General features: G+C 48.7%; 1 protein-coding gene across 2 annotated transcripts in view; it reads right to left on the bottom strand.

Moving 5' to 3' along the window:
• GRIK4 (glutamate ionotropic receptor kainate type subunit 4) overlaps nt 1-19741 on the bottom strand; it is a 455817-nt gene that overhangs the window by 146385 nt on the left and 289691 nt on the right. For both annotated transcript variants that reach the window (XM_021062992.1, XM_021062991.1), the window contains 2 exons: nt 11535-11713; nt 6597-6650 (listed from right to left, as the gene is read on the bottom strand). In XM_021062992.1, the coding sequence (XP_020918651.1) occupies nt 6597-6650; nt 11535-11713 (233 nt within the window). The remainder of the gene's footprint in view (nt 1-6596; nt 6651-11534; nt 11714-19741) is intronic.

The following is a 19741-nucleotide window of genomic DNA, read 5'->3' as shown; positions in this document are numbered from 1 at the left end:
GCTGCTCCTCAGAAATTAAACATAGAATCGCCATACAATCCAGCAATTTCCCCATGAGATACATACCCAAGAGGATGGAAAGCAGGGACTCAAACAGACATTTGAACACCCATGTTCACACAGCACTATTCAGAATAGCCAAAAGGAAGAAGCAACCTAAGTGTCCCCACTGATGGATGAAGACATAAACGAAATGAGGTGTAGACATAAAAGGGATTGTTATTCGGCCTTAAAAAGGAAGGAAATCCCTGAAACATAGACGACCCCTGAAGACATTATGCTAGCTGAAATAAGCCAGACACAAAAGGACAAATATTATAATTCCACTTATATGGAGTTCTTAGACTAGGCAAATTCATAGAGACAGAAAGCTGAATGGTGGTTGCCAGGGGCTGGGAGGGGGAGGGAGGGGGGAGTTATTGTTTAATGGATATAAAGTTTCTGTTCGGGAGGATGAGAAAAGTTCTCAAGATGGATGGTGGTGTCGGCTGCACAACAATGTGAATATACTTATTGCTACTGAACGGTACACTTTAAATGGTAAATTTTATGTATATTTACCACTAAAAAAGGAGTTGGAAAAAAAGAAAGACATTCTGATACATGCTATAACATGGATAAACCTAGAAAGCATTATGTTAAGTGAAACAAGCCAGATAGAAAAGGACAAATACTATCTGATTTCACTAATAGGAAATATCCAGGATAGACAAATTCCTAGAGACGAAAGCTGATTAGAGGTTACCAAGGCCGGGGGCAGGGGGTCAATGGGGAGTTATTGCTTAATCAACAGTTTCTGTTTTGAGTAATGAAAGTTTTCCCAAATTGATAGTGATGATGATTGTACAACACTGTGACTGTAATTAATGTCACTTAACCATAAACTTAAAAGGGCATTTTTCTTTTTGGGGTTGGTTTTTTTTTTTTTTTTTTGCCTCTTTTTTTTAGGGCTGCACCTGCAGCACATAGAAGTTCACAGGCTAGAGGTCAAATTGGAGCTATAGGTGCCAGCCTACACTACAGCCACAGCAATGCAGGATCTGAGCCGTGTCTGTGACCTACACCACAGCTCATGGCAACGCTGGATCCTTAACCCACTGAGCGAGGCCAGGGATAGAATCTGCATCCTCATGGATACTATTTGGGTTCGTTAACTGCTGAGCTACAACGGGAACTCCAAAATGGCATTTCTTAGGTTACGAATATTTAGTCACAATAAAAACAGCCAAAAAACAAAGAAAGCAACACATCTGGATAAAGACAGGAACTAGTCCTCAAGGTCACTGATGCATCTTTTGTGCATGTCTTTTGTGACTTTGCAGAATAATTTTCTCCTTGGCCTTGTTTTGTCCCTTACCAGGTCCATCTCACTTTGGCTTGGACTTTCAACTCTTTACCTTGGCAGACCATCAGGACCTGCTTCGTGCTGGTTCCTCTCCAGACTCCCAACCAAGAGCACACCCTGCTTCTCAATTTACCGTGACAGCTATCAAGACCAGACCCCGGGACCTGACCCTCTGGCTGGGTTCCCACCTTAGCCAGGTGCCTTCAGGTGGCCCAGTCCCACCTGCTGATCCGAGGTTGGCTCCCCTGATGGGACTAAGTCCTGACCCATTAGGACCAGAAGCAGGGCCAAGAAGCTGTTTCACGGATCAAACCTCTGACACGAGTGCAAACTATCTCATATCCCACTTCAGAACAGATATAAAAATAAAAGACCTGGCTATCCATTCACTGTTTGCACTGCCTGTGTGCCTTCAACAGCTGCCAACTTCGTGTCCATAACGACTTCTTCTGCTCTGGAGTGGGTCTGTCCCCGGTCCTGGGTCTCCTCCGTCTGGTTGAAGTGAGATGGACCCACTGTCGGACCTCACTGAGCCTGGGCTTCCACTGGGCCCCCAGATCAACTCCTCTGGGGCCTGTCCAGCTCCCCTCACCTCTGCCTGCAGAAGCTACAGGACCCTTCCAGCCAGCCTCAGTGCCCCGGGTTCAGCCTCTGCTTACATCTGTCACCCCCATCACCCAAAGCTTAGGGCTGGCACACTCACTCTCTGCTGGCTGGATCCTGACAGGGAAAGAAACTGTGTTTCTACAAGGGTGAATGAATTGATGGATGACAAGTTTGATTCATGGATATTTTTGTCCCAAGTCTTGTGACAGGTAAGCAATGGACGGAGTTCAGAGCCACCAAGCTAGTCCATTGATTACAGATGCCCTGAATCAGCCTTCTTAACACCTGGATGGGATGGAGGCATGGGGACCTGACCAATTACTCAGTAACCACTGACACCAGCAGACCCTACAATGGCCAGGCACAGCAACTGCACTATCCAGTCCTCGTCATTCTCTGCAAAGTAATAACACGGCATTTTAGGAGTCACTTTTATAGGCTGTTAGAGGCTGGACAGCAAAGTAAGTAGTTCCTGTTCCCTTTACCACATGGGAAGCATACAGGACTTAAAATAATACCTTCCCTTTACTGAATGTATACTGTGGGCCGGTGTCTAGATAGGTATTCTCTCCTAAGGCAGGGATTATTGGCATCCACTAGCAGATGAGGTCGCTGAGGCTCAGAGAGGTTAAGCATCTTGCACAGGATCACACAGCTGGAAACTTGGTCAAATCTGAATTCTTAGTCATGTCTACTAAATGCCAAGGCCTGCACCTCTCCAGCTCACTGCGGTGGCTCTCGAAAAGTTCATATGAGTGCCCACTGCATCACTGAAGCAGAATTTAGAGCAATGGGACACAATGGGGGTCCTTGAGGAATTTGGAGAAGAAATAAATATGAATTAAAGTCCAGGCGGCATGTGTGTTTGGGGGGGAGACTGGAGAAGCAAAGAGCATCTCTTAGGACCATCTGTACAAAGCCCCTCCTACTCCGGCCCAAGACTCCAGCAGTAACTGGGCAGAAAGAATGGACTTCAAATAGTCTCTTTACTCCTAATAAAGGTTTGTCCCTTCCAGAGAGCCAAGGCCCTAATGAGGAGCTTCCAGAATATTCTCTCATTGACTGATTTTTACAATGGCTCTGCTTCCATTTTCTGGGTTATTATTGTCATCATCATTCATGCAGTTAGTTTTCTGATCTCCTCTTGCAAACTTATAAACTGTGTGAATTCTGTTAATTCCAGATTCAAAGAACTCTCCGACTGAGGCCCGCTCCCAAAGCGCGTCTCGTTCTGTGCCCAGCCTAGGACAAAAGCTCTTTGAAAGCTGAAGGTATCATAGTGTTATTAAAAAAAAAAAATACAGTGCCTTAGAAACATAGGGCTTTGCAATTATAATGCATTTTTCTTTATCGTCACAACAATCCTGTAGGATTGTATTGTCCCCATTTTACAAATGAGAAAACTAGGGCTCAGAGAGTCCATGTGACTCCTGCCAAGTCACACAGTGAGTGTGAGGCAGATGGGGACTTGAGCCAGGTCCCCTGCCTTCATAGGCCAGTGCTTTTGTCGCAAGATTAATCATCACAATCATTCTTGCCAATTTTGAGAAGAGGGAGTGGTGGGAGGCAGGATGGGTGAGGCGTTCTTAAAAATCTCCAAGCCAAACAACCTCACCTTATTTCTCATTGCCGTCCTGCCCTGGGAATGCATCTTCCAAATGACTAGGCTCCTTTCATCTTCACCCCGACCCCGTGACTCCTTGCTGCCCTCTTCTTCCCCCTCTGCTGCCCTGGCTGCCTAAGGTAGGGGGCGTCCCTGGAAGGCTGGCGCAAGTCAGACGGCCCCTGGCCTGCCTTTCCCCTCTCCTCCCCTTCACTTTTCAGGTTTCCAAAATAGAACACATTTGGAGTTTAATCTCTCTTTCCTCTTCTGCCAACTTGCCCAGGCTCCCCTAGACAGCTCCCTACTTTAAGCAAATGCTTGTGCATTGCTCTGGGGATAGTCTAATCCTTTGCTTCCCTTTTGCATGTGAATGCTCTGATTTACAGCAGCAGCAGTAGGTAGGAAAAAAATAAATAAGCACACAAAGAAGTCCCCTCTGCTTTACATGATGAGGAGTAGCGACTGGGAGGGGGTGTGAAGGGGGCTGAGGTGCCAGCACCTCAGAGTGCTGGCAATGTTCTATTTCCGGATCTGGGTGCTGCTTGCACAGGTGTGCTCATTTGGAGAATGTTTGCTAAGCTGTGCACCTATGATTTGTGTGGCCTCCTAGATGGATGCTAGACCTCAATGAAAACTTCCCAACAGTGGAACAGGCAGGTTTGTGGTGGGGGCAAACTAGGCAACTGTGAAATGACTCTCTGGCAGGTCTGTCGTCGGGGGCACCCTACACCAGAAAAGAAACTGCTGTGGATTCTACAAGGGGGCTTTCAACTCTGAGAGCAAAGGCCTGGAGGGGGCTTTAGCATGAACAATTCCACAGCAGCCCCACAGCTGGAAAAGAACAGGGACCCCGAAATCCCAGCTTGTCTCCCTGGGGGGCCCTCTCCTCACCCTGGAAGGGCATTTCAGGAGACCTGGTCCTACATCCACGATAGGACATTGCACAAGTCCCTAGGTTGCTCCACCGCCTGTGATGGCCAAGAAAGTCTCAACTTCTAGGTCACCTTGTCCATTTTAAGATTCAAGAGTCAAGTCTGGGAGATTGAATTTTGTTCCCTAAACATATCAAGGATCCTGCTGTTCTCTGATACCCGCCTTCCATTTTTTATTCTTTTTTTTGGCTGCACCCATGACAAATGGAAGAGCCACAACTATGGCACCGCCAGATTGTTAACCCACACTTCTGGGCCAGGTATTGAACCCTTGCTGCCACATAGAAAACTCTGGGTCCTTAACCTGGTGTACCACAGTGGGAACTCCCTGCCTCCCATTTTTTAAGTAGGTTACTTTCACGGGTGGCTGTAAATAGATAAATGAATATGAATTAAATGCCATGCCCATTCCTGGAGGAGTCCATATGTCTGAAGTGACTCACTGTTTCCGGAAAGACCACGTATTTTCAAATCTTGAGGTATGTGAATATGCTGTTCCTTATTCTTGAGTGCTCTTCCCTGCTCTGGCTAGAAGAAAGCCCACCTGTGTTTCAGGGTGTAGCTTAAAGACCTTTTCTGTGTAGCATTTCCTGCTGGCCCCAGATGGAGTAAGTGGCCCCCACTCTGGGGTCTAAAGCATTTTGTGTAGAATTTGCCACTTTGCAGTACAATAGGTACCTTGCTGTGGTTTTTTTTCCTGGCAGGCTGGGTTTCTCATTCTCATTTCAATCCTTAATGCCCAGCCTGGTGGCTATTAGTTACATCTGGATGAAGGGGCCACTTAAATAATTTGGATATCTCATGAGTTTATACGATAAATAAACACACAGAATAATTAACCCCCTTCTCTGAACGACTTTTACAATAGCTCTATCTGTAATCACCAAAACCTGGAAACAACAGTCTACATAGGTGGATGGTTAAGCACGCTGTACATCCTTACCCAAAAGATGACTCGGCACTAATAAGGAGCAAACTGAGTCGGGCAACAACTGGGATGGATCTCGGGGGCAAATAGCTGAGTGAAAAAAGCTAACCTCAAAGGTCATTTACTTATGATTCCATTTATATAAAATCAGGAAATTACAGAACTAGAGAACAGATTAGCAGCTGGTAGAGTTTAGGGATGATGGGAGGAAGGGAAGTGGGCGTGATGATAGAACGGCAGCTTGAGGGGGAACTTTGTCATAAATGAAATAGTCTTGTATCCTGATTGCAGTGGGAGTTACACACATCCACACACGTCTTGACAGATTTGATATTTTGATATCCTGGTCCTGATCCTGCATTGTAATAACGGAAGACATAATACTGGAGAAAACGGTACCTCTCTGTATTATTTTTGCGACGTCCTTGAATCTTGAACTATTCCAAAATAAAAAGATATATATGTGCCAACCTGGTCTCTGAGGTTCTCTCTCCTCTCGATACTTCACAGCGTTTCCCATTTCTTAATGCTTTACCATTTCAAAATACTTACACGCAGATTAAATTACATCATTTCCAAATGGCAGCAATCCACGACATAGCGCTGTCCTTATGCCCGTTTCACAGGTAAGGAAACCAAGGCTCCGTGCTTGTTGAAGGACATGTAGTTGGTATGTGGCAAAGCGAGTGCTTCAACCTGACTCAAGGAAATGTCTACAGATCTGTTTTCTCAGCTGCAAAATAAGGGGATTTGGCAAAAATGGCCTCTGGAGGTGCATCCAGTTACAACACCACTGTACAGAGGACATGCATAGTTTTGTGCTCTAGCTTTCTGACTTCTGAGCCAGACAGCAAAGGGGTCTGGCAATGTAGAGACTGGACTGCAGGCCAGTAACTAGACCTAGAGGGGACACTCACCCACCCGAGGGCTCAGGGCTGTGTAGCTGGTAGCATCTGAATGGAAGCATTAGACTCCCCCAAATCCCCATCCTCTCAAGGCTAAGAAATCGTTGCGATGAGAATCCCAGAGGCTCTTGGCTTTCCATGGTTCTCAGATGCTGGCTTCTGCTCCTCTGCGCATTTCCCCTACTCCCCATCTCCTGGGCTTCATTCCGTCACATCCCACTGACCCTAATTAATGATATTCTCTATGCCAAGGAGGTGAGCTGTGAAAATGTCTTACCAGATTAGTGAAGATGTATGTGTAGTAGGCTGACACCATCCCTAGTTCCGCTGCCTGCAAAGGGAAGAGAAGGAGATCAGAAAGGAACATAAAAACCCATTGGAAGTGAAGGAGCAGTGACGGCTGCAAGTGTCTGCCCTTGGCCTGGCCCTGCCCACCAGGCAGGGCAGAACATCTTGATCGGTTCTTACACTGCCCTCCACCTGGGAGGATGGAGCAGAGGAACCCTGGCCTCCAGAGTAGGGTTTCTCCACCTCCACCCCCGCCGCCCCGGCAGTGACACTCCGAGTAGCTGATGTGCTCATGTACAGCACATTCCCATGGATACGACTGGGTATTATGGAAACCAGAGCGAACTTAAGGGAGATGAAACAAATAATCAAACAGACTATAATAATTATCTCCACAACCACTAACAATAACCACAGCTAACTCCCACCCACTGTTTAGTATGCGCCAAGGACTAGAAAGCATTTTACTTGGGTTAACTTGATGGGGTTGGCACCATTATGCCCCCGCCACCCCCTATCTGACAGCCAAGGAAACTGAAGCACCATAGGCGGTGCAACTTGTCCAAGATGGCACGGCTTGTAAACACCAAAGACAGAAGTTTGGCCAGGCAGCCTAACTTCTGTGCTTTTAACTGAACTATACTCCCCCTGGAGGGCTGTGAGATGATGCCTCTTTCAGAGACATAGACAGGAGAGTGTGGGTTGTAGGCAATTCCCAAATTAACTCCGCCCCCGTCAGAAAGAGAGTGAGTGAGACTCATGAGCGTATTCCTGAATCTGCTGTCATGCTGGAAACAAGTGAATCCTTTGCAAACATTGGTCCTTGATTAGTAGTAAGGAGCAAATAGCTTGTGACATGCCTCACCCTTGGCCACCGTGGTGCACCGGCGGCTCTCAGCCCACAGTTGAGAGCTGCCACTTCAGAAGGGCCTCCTCTGTCTGATCTTGGAAGCCATCGCAGATACCCCTAACCAAACTTCCTTGTCGGTACCCCTGGCATGGAGTGTGACAGGTATTCTAGAAGCGGACAAGGAGATCAAGGAAGTAATGAGCTCATCTCTCCCCAGAGCCTTCATTCCTTCTGACAACTGGTTAGATCTTCATCCCAGAGCCTGCAGCCCTGGGCTACTTGGAGACCGGTTTTGTCGTGACTATTGAGGTGCAGGGGGCGGAAAACAAGGCCAGGGATGATTACACTTGCCCCTTACATAGTGCTTCTCTCCCAAGGAACCCCAATAACTTGGCGAGCATTCTCTTTCCTTTTTTTTTTTTTTGTCTTTCTTCCTTTTAGGGCCACACTCATGGCATATGGAGGTCCCCAAGCTAGAGGTCAAGTCGGAGCTGTTGCCACCACCAGCCTACACCAGAGCCACAGCAATGTCAGATCTGAGCCACATCTGTGACCTACACCACAGCTCAAGGCAACACTGGATCCTTAACCCACTGAGCAAAGCCAGGGATCGAACTTGCAACCTCATGGTTCCTAGTTGGATTGGTTTCTGCTGCGCCACAACAGGAACTCCGAGTGTTCTTATAAAGACCCCACAGGCTCCCTGAAGGACAGGCCAGGGTAATTATATCACTGCCATTCCAGTGGGAAACTGAAGTGACTGGGGCAAGATTACACGGGGGTCATGATGGAGCTTAAGACCCCTGCCTCCCCCCACGTGAGGCTCCCCCTTCCTCCAGCTGAGCTGGATTTTGCCTTCTCCACTTCCGAGAGGATGCTGTGCTGTCTCACCCACCTCCCTCTCTCTCCCGACTCCATCCAACAGCAGCGCTGCTGCCTCTCATCACTGCCCAGGCCCTGACCCCTGACCAGAGCCCCCTGGTTCCAGGGCTGGATTGGAGTGGGGGGGGCACTGTCAGATGGTTAAAACCCGTTTTGCCAAATCTTCTGTCCTAACAATAAAAGACAAGAGATCCTTGGTTTTTAAGACCTCAATTCTGGGTAAACACAAAGTCTGTTGCCGGAACAGCCACTCAATAAAGTAGGGGATTACTCTGAAAATCCTCCTGAAATCAAGAGACAGCAAAGTGCTGCCAAGCTCTGGGGCCAGGCTCACGAGGGCACATCGGCTCCCGAAGCTTCGTGCACCCTCTGATCACACTGCTACCCACACTGAGTCCATCCTCCCTTGGCCCTCAAGGCTGGGTTGTAACCCCATGAAAGAGGGGCTGGAGCCCCAGGCAAGCATGCAGAATGAGTCTAGGACTGATCCAGGGCTGGCCTGAAATTCAACTGGGAACAAAGGGGACAGGGCGGGGGGCCGGGGGGGGGCTTCCCAGAAGCCTTGCTGGATATTGACGGGTTTGGTTCCAAGATCACAAGGGCTGAAGCCCAAAGCTAGCCTTAGGAAAGCCTGCCACTGGCCACCGAACAGAACCATTTGCTAATAATGATCATTACAAGGGAATTTCCTTCAAATGCACAGCCATAAAAAAAAATTAAAAGCGTTTTTAATGAAAATACCCAGTATCCGCAAGGGTGCTGTAAGACACCTATATGCTGCTGGTGGGAGTGTAAATTGTGACGGCCTTTCTGAAAGGCAATCTGGCAAATCACATCAAAATCCTTAAATGCGTGCATACCTTTAACTCCGTAATTCCATTCCTATAAATTTATGCTCAGAAAATATTCATGAATGTGCATAAAGATTTATGTACAAAGATGTGCATCCCAGCATTATTTATGATAGCAAAGATGGAAAACAACTTGTATCTCCAACAATAAAGAGATGGCTAAATAAATTACGGTGCAGCCATATGATAGGAAATGATGCAGCCATTAAAATATTTGTGGAAAAATATGTAATGACATGAGAAAAATCCATGGCATGTAATTAAGTGGGGGAAAAAAAACAGGTTTCAGAAGTATGTGTGCAGTATGATAATGATTTTGGAAAAGGAAAAAAAATGTGTCTGTAAAGGCAGAAAGGCTAGACATCAAAATTTAATAGTGGTTATCTCTGGGTGATGGCATCACGAAGGATTTTTGTTCTCTTCTATGCGCTTTTCTGTACTTTCTGAAATTTCAACAACAAACCAGACACATTTTTTAAAAAGGGAGGGAGTTTCCCATTGCAGTCAGCAGTAAGGAACCTGACTAGTATCCATGAGGATGCAGGTTCGATCCCTGGCCTCTATCAGTGGGTTAAGGATCCAGCATTGCCGTGGGTCAAAGATGCGGCTTGGATTCTGCATTGCTGTGGCTGAGGTGGAGGCCGGCAGCTGCAGCTCTGATTCGATCCCTAGCCTGGGAACCTCCATATGCTGCGGGTGTGACCCTAAAAAAAAAGAGGAAGAAGGGAGCCCAACTGTCTACTCTGGGAGCTGTGAAACATTCCTGGGCAAGGGCTGACCCTAAAAGGCTTCCACCGGGGCTCTCCAGGCAGGAACCGGCTACTGCAGGGGGAACATGCATTCTGACCTGGGCAGGGTTGGGGGGGGCCGACATCCAGCTTGCTCCCCACTCCCCGCCTTCCTGAGGACCCCTCAACCTATATCTCTCGGACCCTGAAACTTGGAGGAGCTTTTCCATCCTTGATGACTTCACTGATCAGAGCTCCACACAGAAGAGAAGAAAGAAAAAGAAAGAAAAATTCTGTGTTTGCCTGAGTCTGAGAGTTGGGTGTACGCACACAGGCGGATGTAGGTTTAGAGCTGTGGAAAATTACTATAGCAACAGGCTGAAGGGACGGTCCTCGGGACTCAGAGAACCCATTCAAATCTTTTATTAATTCTGAGACAAACCTAGCTGGGGGAGGGGGGTGCTTAGGAGATAGTGAGGGAGGGAGAGGAAGAATCATCTGGGCTTCTTGAGGCTCAGCAGAGGTTAATGAGGAAGCTCACCCCCCCTGTGGAAAACGGCAGGTTGTGCTTAAATGTGCAATTAAAACAGCATTAGAAGAGGCCGATGTGCCTGGAGAGGCTGGGGGAGCTGCCCGAGCCAAGGAGGAGCCTGGAAGCAGGGTCCCCTCTATCTGGGCTTGCTCGCTTAGCTGAGCCACCAGCCCAGGAACCGGCGCCAGTGACTCCAAGGATGCCCAGCTGTTTGCAGCTGTTTGTCCAGTGTCGATCCCCAGGCACCTGACACCTGACACCTAACTCTCTCTCTCTCTCTCTCTCCCTCTCTCTCTCCTTCTCTCCCTCTCTCTCTCTCTCTCTCTCTCTCTCTTTCTCTCTCTCTCTCTCGGATCGGCCTCCGTGTCCCAGATTCTCTGCGTGTATGTTGATTCAGGCACTGGCACCCTGCCCCTCCGTGTCCCTGGGGAGTAAGAAAAACATGTTGATTTGCTGTTAAGAGAACGGAAGCAGGCTCAGCTCGGCTTCTCTCTGGGCCAGGCCTTGGACAAGCTGCTCATGGCAGAGTCTCAGTTTCTTTGTCCACCGAGGCTAGATACCATGCCCACCTCTCGTGGTCAGTGAGAGGATTACATTGAGAAATTACATGCAGCACTTTGTAAACTGTAGTACACGTGTCAGGATCACACACAGGGCGGATACTCAGTAATACGCAAGGAGGTGACTGCCCTGGTTGTCAACATATGGAGATACTTGGACACCGTTTGGCAAACAGCCTCTGCCCCCAGCCCCCAAGGAGCCCACCTCACGACCCGAGCCCCTCTTAGGATCCCCTGGACCACAGAGCTCCTGGCAGGTCTAGGTTTGGCCAGTGTCTCAGCGGGTGGCTGGCCTGTCACACTGGGAGTGAAATGTTTTATGACATTGCTGTCATCCTGCTTTCTCCTTTTAGCTTTCAGGAGCCGGCCACTGAAACCGAAGCACAGTGTCATCAGGTTCAGAGGCCCCGGCAAGGGTTCCTTCAGCCGCGGCCCAGGAGGACCCAAGGCCAGGAGGGAGCGGAGCGGCAATTCAGAGGGAGGCGGCTCGGTGCCCACCAGCCCCCGCCCGGCCCGGCGCCCACCTTCAGGAGGATGGTGTGGGACATGGAGGCATTCGCGTGGATGATGATGGTGGCTGTCTTGTCGTCCCGGATCTCCTTCAGGAGTGGGGTGGGGTCCCTGGTGTCATCCAGCATCCGGACGGAGAGTGTGTCCTTGGAGATAAGGAATTGCCGGAGCAGCTTCTCCAGGTTTAAAAGGCCTGGGTGGGGAGAGAGCATGAAGCCCCTGAGGGTCCACGGTGCCACCTCAGGAGGCAGGAGCAGAAGCAGGGCAGGTGGGAGGCAGGGTCCTGGGCCCCCGCCAAGCCCCCCCATTCTAACCTGGGTCAGTTTCTTAACCTCTAGGGGTTCCATCTCTCCCGCCTCAAAGGAAAAGAATGCTCCTCAGCGCCCAGGGCCTCCCCCCATCAACCCCCCCAGGAACGCTCTTCTAAAGCAGACACTGTGGCTCCCTTGAGTGGAGAATTCCCACTCCTCCCCCCAGCCCTGGAGGCACTGCCGCCCAGCACCCAAGACCCAGATTCAGAATCTTTCCCTATGTGTCTTGCCCTAACTTGGCCCCTTGCTCACTGTGTGACCTTCTCATGTAGCCAAACTCTTTTTTTTTTTTTTTTTGTCTTTTTGCCTTTTCTAGGGCCGCTCCCACGGCATATGGGGTGGGGCCTACGCCAGAGCCACGGCAATGCTGGATCCAAGTTGCGTCTGCAACCTACACCACAGCTCATGGCAACACTGGATCTTTAACCCACTGAGCAAGACCAGGGATTGAACCTGCAACCTCATGGATCCTAGTCAGATTCGTTAACCAGTGAGCCACAATGGGAACTCCTCATGTAGCCAAACTCTTGACCTCAGTTTCTTCATCTGAGAAATGAGACCGCAGGTGGACCTTAGCGAGATTGTGGGTTTGGTTCCAGACCCCCTCCATAAAGCGAATCACACGGGTTTCTTGTTTTCCAGGACATACTTAATAGACTACAGTATTTGTTTTCACCATCCTGTAGTCTATTAAGCTGGCAATAACATTATGCCTAAAAACTCAGTATATATACCTTAATTTTTAAAATATTTTATTGCGAAAAAATGCTAAGCATTAACTGAGCCCTCAGCGAGTCATAATCTTTGTGCAATACCAACATCAAAGATCACCAGTCACATCATAATTTCGCATATAATTTCATTACAATGATAACAAAAAAGTTTGAAATACAGCGAGAATTACCAAAATGTAACAGAGACACGAAGTGAACAATTGCTGTTGGAAAAAACGGCACCGATAGACTTGCTCAATGCAGGTGGGGCTGCCACAAACCTTCAGTTGATAAAAAAACACAGTATCTGCGAAGTGCAATAAAACGACGTCTGCCTGTAACATCAGTAGCCAGAGCCCAGAGCTGTGGCAAGAATTAAATGAGGTGACATGTCAAGTGCTTCGGCCGGAGCCTCGCACATGGTGAACACTCATAAATGTGACATCTAGCTTGAGGAGCCTTCATTTCCTTGCGGAGGTCGGGGAGTTGTTCCTTCAAGGTCACAAGGGCCAGAAAACAGGTCCAGCAAAACCCTTTGAACTGAGTACAGTGGCTGCATTAAGACTAGGCTTTATTACGACTATGAAAGAACAGGCTTTGAACTGCACTCCAGCAGGCAATCATGTGGGCCCAGAGCAAAGGAGAAAACTGGGAGTGTGAGCTAAGGACTCTCACCCTCCCTCTGCTATTAGCTGTCTAGGGGCAGCAGTGGGAGGAGGGTTCCAGAAGAATACCACCAAGATGCAAGGATCTTAATCCTGCTTTGTCTTCAGGCCAGGAGGAGGGTGTGTGGGTGGACGGGTGTCTCCTGGGAAAACAGTGTCTCAATTCCAATGGGAAGAGACCAATAGGCACTTGCTCCCAGCAGCCAAGGACAAGAGTAACATGTACTGGAGTCCTGTTGCAGCTTAGCAGTAACGAAACCGGCTAGCATCCAAGAGGATGTGGATTCAATCCCTGGCCTCACTCGGTGAGTTAAGAATCCAACATCACTGTGAGCTGCGTTGTAGGTCGCAAGATGCAGCTCAGATCTGGCGTTGCTGTGGCTGTGGCTGTGGCTTAGGCTGGCGGCTAAGCTCTGATTCAACCCCTAGCCTGGGAACCTCCATATGCTGCAGGTGTGGCCCTAAAAAGCCAAAAAAAGAAAAGAAAAGAAAGAAAAACAAACATTGACTGAATTCTTATTGTGTTCTAGGTAACGGGCTAAGCCTTTCACATGGCTCATCTCTCTTAGGTCCTCACAGTGAATCCTATAAAGAATCTAATCCTAGAGTTTCCGTCATGGCACAGTGTGAAAGGAATCTGACTAGGAGCCATGAAGTTGCAGGTACGATCCCTGGCCTCACTCAGTGGGTTAAGGATCTGGCATTGCCATGAGCTGTGGTGTAGGTCACAGATGTGACTTGGATCTGGCGTTGCTGTGGCTGTAGCGTAGGCCGGCAGCAACAGCTCCGATTAGACCCCTAGCCTGGGAACCTCCATATATTGTAGGTACGACCCTAAAAAGCAAAAATAAATAAATAAGTAAATAAATAAATAAATAGGCAGTGGGCTATGTTAGGAGGTAGTGAGTTCCCCATTGCTGGAGGTAGTCAAGGAAAGACTGAAACCCCACTTGAGGATGGCTTTTAGAGCAAATTAAACCAGTGGTTGGGAAGTTGAACTATAAGAGTGTCGATGTCTCTTCAGCCCAGAGATCTTTTAATTCTATGAATCAGAAAAGGATCCTTATTTATTTATTTATTTATTTAAATTCTAGGCAGTGGAAGGCATCTATAGAAGAGGGAGAGTGGTTCAGAAACATTAAGACTATTAGGAGTTTTTCAGTGCCATTTGGCCTTTTCCGATCATCGTTCTCCTCACCTCTGTTGATGGAACTAAGGGATTTATCAAAGGCAACTGCCACCAAAGGGGTTAAAAGCCGCTCTCTTCCCAGCTTCCCCTCTACCTCCACCTGACCTTCCTCCATGGAACCCCTGGCCCAGAAGTGGGTCTGCTTGCAAGTCCAAGGCTGAGTGGGACCTGGGGAAGCTATTAGTCCCACTCAGGATGCAATGGTATAGATGGAGGTGAAACCTAACAGGCCGCCTGGGAAGAAGAAGGGAGGCCGGCTTCTGGGACGGGGAGGCAGGGACTGGGCAGGGCACGAGGCTGCACAGGCTTAGGAAGGCACAGCCAGGGTGGACAGGGCCCCAGGATGAGGACACAAACCCCTAAGGGATGGGCCTGCAGGGGTCACAGAGGACCCTTGTATCAAAAAAAGAATAAACACTGATTTCAACAGGCATCCCCACTTCTCCACTGGCTGATTCCCTGGGCTGCAGGCTTTGGTTTTGGAAAATGCTAATATTGTCAGCCAGGGCAGCACTTTTAAATCTTATGGGAGGCAGCTGATGTAGCACTGACCTCAGAGGACGGTAGTGAGCATTTAGTGAGATAAGGCGAGTTCACCACTGAGCACAATACCTGGCGTCTCTATTCCCCTCCCCCTGCCAAGCACAAGGGTGGGTGGTTTTCACCTCCTATTTTTTCCAGGGAGCAGATTCTAAGTGAGAGGGAGGGATGAGCATTTGATGTATGGCCAGGGGCAAGGGCACAGAACAAGTTCAAATGTTTGAACGAGGTACATATTCCACCTGCTTCTTGGTTTTGTCCCATCCCATGTCTGGGTTTGGCCCCAAGAAAAGGCAGAAAGGGCCAGCCCAGAGGGGCCAGAAGAGGAGACTGGGAGGGGATGGGGGAGTGGGCTGAGACTTCTACTCACAGAGGACCTGCTGCATCATCGAGGCTGCCCCCTGTCTGCCGGCAAGGATGGGCATGTCAAGAACCTGGCTCTACGCTGCCCTCTCCCACCCCCTCTATTTCAGGGCCTTTGTTTGTTTGTTTGTTTGTTTACCTTTTTAGGGCTGCAGACATGGCATACGGAAGTTCCCAGGCTAGGGGTCTAATTGGAGCTACAGCCACAGCCTACGCCACAGCCACAGCAATACCAGATCCAAGCTGCGTCTGTGACCTACACCACAGCTCATGGCAACGCTGGATTCTTAACCCACTGAGAGAGGCCAGGGATCGAACCAGTACCCTCATGAATCCTAGCTGGGTTCATTAACAGCTGAGTCATGAAGTGAACTTCCAAGGGTGTTTATTTATTTATTTGTTATAGGGCCCAGCAGGCATCCCTCCCCCGAAAGTTCCCTGCACTCCCTTTCTTTTCTTTTTTCTTTTTCTTTTCATGGCTGCACCTGTGGCATATATGGAAGTTCCTGGGTTGCAGACTGAATCTGAGCCAGCTGCAGCAATACCAGATACTTTAACCCACTGTGCCAGGCTGGGGATCAAATCTGTACCTCCCCAGCAATCAGAGCTGCTGCAGCCAGATTCTTAACCCCCTGAACCGCAGGGGGAACTCTGTCCACACTCCTTTACTTACTGTTCATTTAACCCCATGAGTGCCCAGGAAGCAGGTAGTATCATTATTCCTGGGGGAGAACAAATCGCTGAGGCAGGACCGTCTCAGGGACAGATCACAGAACTAGAGGACCTGGGACAGGCCAAGGTTCAAACCCAGGTTTCTGATTCCACATTCTGGCCTGATTCACCACCTAAGCAGCCTAGGAAAGCCTCGGTCTGCCCATAACATAGAAAACTGGCCCCTTACTTCTGTCTCTTCCACAGTGTTCAGAAAAGCAAGGAGAGGAGGTAACAAGAACCATGTGACCTTGAAAATGGACTTAATCTCTCTTACCTCCACGCACATAATGAGAATATTTATAGAGCCCATCTTATATAGTTACTGTGAGGTTGAAATGAAATCATCTCCAACCCTGAGCAGAGTGTTTGGTACACAGTAAGTGCTTCATAAATGGTTAATCTGTATCACCATGAGCAAAAGACGTCCCCCAGCGCCTCCTGGGGACAGCACAGGAAAGGCCTACTATTGCCCTGTTACTCATAGGGGGCGCTGGGTATCATTGCTAACAGCCCCCCCCCCCCATCCTCCACCCTCTAATGCAGAACCAGGGTTGCACAATAAAGTAACAGTACTTAAATGTGTATATGTTTTGGGCCCAGATACCTTCTACCCAATTACCCTGAGAGGCATTATTATCTTCACTTTAAACAGGACGGAACTAAAGCTCAGAGAGGGAGAGTGACCTACTTAACATCACACAGCTCATGAGCAGTGGGGCACCTTGGTTTGACCGCAAAGATGGTTCATCAGCCATCAGCCTTTCTTTTCAGCTGCACTTTCTCCTGGGAGACCAGAGTCTGCTCCTCACCAAAAACCTAGACCGAGTTTAAGGAACACAGGGATATTTTAAGGACAGAGTGGATCCCCTGTTACTCTGCTCAGTCCTGGCCTGGCTTTATTCAAAAGGAATCCAAGGAGGGAAAGAGAGGAAAAGTCCTGTGTACCGCGGTCCCCTAGGCATAGACGCCTCATCCTATTTTATCCCCTCAACCATCCTGGGAGGAAGGAATCATCACCCCATTTTATAGATGAGCAATCCCCTAAATCACTTTGCCAAGGTCACAAGGGTGGTACATATGTACAGAAAGTGTAGCGGCACAGGCCCTGTAGCTACAAAAAGGACATTAAAATACTTAGAAACACCAGAGCAAGCATGGGGGGAAAAAGATGATTTGAGCTACGTGCAAAGATACGTGCAAGCTATGGCGTAGGTTGCAGATGCAGCTCCAATCAGGTGTTGCCCTGGCTGTGCCATAGGCCGGCCACTGAAGCTCTAACTTGACCCCTAGCCTGGGAACTTCCATATGCGGCAGGTGCGGCTGTAATAAAAAAAAAAAAAAAAAAAAAAGAGGGAGAGGGAGAACTCTGTGGCAGGGCTGGGTGATCGCACCAAAGGGGCCTGGGGGACCAGAGTGGAAAGCCCCAAACTTCCTTGGACGTCCCCTAGCGGCAACTCGCCCAGGCTCCTTGGGGATGACCAGGACAGGCACGCCAGGGCTCCTTCCCACCTCTCTACCCCCGCCTCACCAGAACCACGCACTTGCAGATGTTCTGATATTTTTTTCCCATTAAAGAAAAATAATGCAATCCACAATACAACTCTACTTGGTCCAAAACCTGCTTATTAAAAATCTACTTTGGGGAAAAAGGAGAGTAAGTGGTATGACTCCCCAGGGAATGATCTCTGTTCTGTCTAATTTTGATGGCTGGAAAAGAGAATTAGGTTCTCCTTTCTAATTCCACTTGCGGTGTCTCTCGGCCCTGCGTGACTAAGGAAGACGGAAGTGTCACCTCCTGAGTTCTGAGCTGCCGTTTCCTTCAGTCCCTCATTTCTTCAACCTTTAATTAGATTTTTAATCCTCTTTGCCCTTGAACTTCTCCTGCTCTGCCCCACCCTTCTTCCTCCCTGGTGGGTGGGGCCAGAGTCACTCGGCGGCCTCAATAGATGAGTGCTCCAAGCAGGGGCTACCCTGTGTGGTGGATGAGCCCCCCCCACCCCCGGGCTGTGGGTTCGCCTCTCCAGCACTTAGGCACATTCATCCTCTCCAGGACCTTGTCTTGCCCAGCTATCCTGCACTCCATTCAAGGGAGCAAGGTGATGCAGCGCTCCAGAGAGATCTCTGCCACACCATGCCTGCCAGGCAGAGCTCACCACGAGCCCCTCCTTTGAAGCTGGTGCAGCCCGGGAGAGTGGGAGGGGCTATGGAAGAAGAAGTCCCCCAGCTCAGAGTCCAAGTGAAGAGTCTTGGTTTTGTCATGTACCTGTCATGTGACCTTAAGCCAAGTCCCTTAGTGGCTCCAAGACTGCTTAGCTCTAGAATGACTGAGGACAAGGAAGGCAGAGTGGGAAAACCTAAGAGAAAGTGCTTTGCAATCTGCGAGGAGCTGTTTGAACGTCAGTCAGAGAATGTCACTCCAGTGGAAAAAGCCCTGGGCAAGGAGGCAATGGTATTTAGCACAGTGCTCAGCACATAGCAGGTGCTGCACAAACACCTGAGCAACTTACTTCCCAAAGCCCAGTAAGAGCTGAAGCAGAGGAAACAGGGCTCCGCTTCAAACGAGAGCGACTGTGGCTAGACACAAGGAAGAACTTCCTGTCAGGTGGTGAGACCCTGTACCTCCAGCATAGAGGAGGACTGCAGAACCATCTTTGCCTGGGCATATTTACAGCCTGTCCTCTGTCTCTCAATGTTCCCATTGGGTGCATGGGGTGTGCCAGTTCGGTCCTGCCTCAGTGGGCTTGTGGCAGAAGTTGCTAGGAGAGAATATTGTCTTGGTTACACCCTGCAAAGGTGCAAGGCTGCCACACGAGGAGAGGGCCACTTGGTGGAATGTAACGTGTCCCAGCTGTGTCCCATCAAATAATTATAGGTCAGCATCCTTCGGGCGCATAGGATCAGACCTTTTTGGAAGATGAAGTAAAGAGCCATTTTGGCCACAGGACAGCTCAGAGTGTCTGTGCTCATGCGTGCGGTGAATCTCCACCAGGGAGAAATGGAATCAAGTGTTAACTAAGCTTGTCTCTCTTTTTTGGTCCACAAAACCCTGATCATCAAAAACGATGCTGCCCAATTGACTTTTTGGGGAAGATGGAAATGTCCTATATCAGCACTGCCCACATGTGAACACTTGAATTGTGGCTGGTGAGACTGAGGAACTGGATTTTAAATTTTATGGAACTTTGAAACAGGGAATTCCAACACTTCCAAACCCACTGGGTGGTTGTCATCATTAAAAAAGGTATATAAAATGCATGCCATTGTTGAGACTCAGTTACTTTGTTTCTTGGGTAGCACAGAGCAAATAATTAATCTGTGTCTAATAAATGAATGAAAGTATATGTGGAGGCAGCAAGGTACAAAGGTCCCATAAAGAAGATGCTTCTCTATCTACAAAACAGATGGAGACTCACAGACATGGAGAACAGACTTGCCAAGGGGAAGAGGGGAGAGAGTGGGAGGGACTAGGAGTTTGGGGTCAGGAGACACAAACTATTACACTGAGAATGGATAAGCAATGAGGTCCTACTGTACAGCACAGGGAACTATATCCAGTCTCTTGGGATAGACCATGATGGAAGATGATAAAGAAAAGGAATGTATTGTGTGTGTGTGTGTGTGTGTGTGTATATATATGTATGTATATATGATTAGGTCACTTTGCTATACAGCGGAAATTAGGACAATATTGCAAACTGACTATTAAAAAAAGAAGAAGATGGTTCT

The sequence above is a fragment of the Sus scrofa genome, chromosome 9, assembly GCF_000003025.6.
Source record: "Sus scrofa isolate TJ Tabasco breed Duroc chromosome 9, Sscrofa11.1, whole genome shotgun sequence".
Taxonomy (NCBI): Eukaryota; Metazoa; Chordata; class Mammalia; order Artiodactyla; family Suidae; genus Sus; species Sus scrofa.
This window is presented reverse-complemented; position numbering and strand designations above follow the sequence as displayed.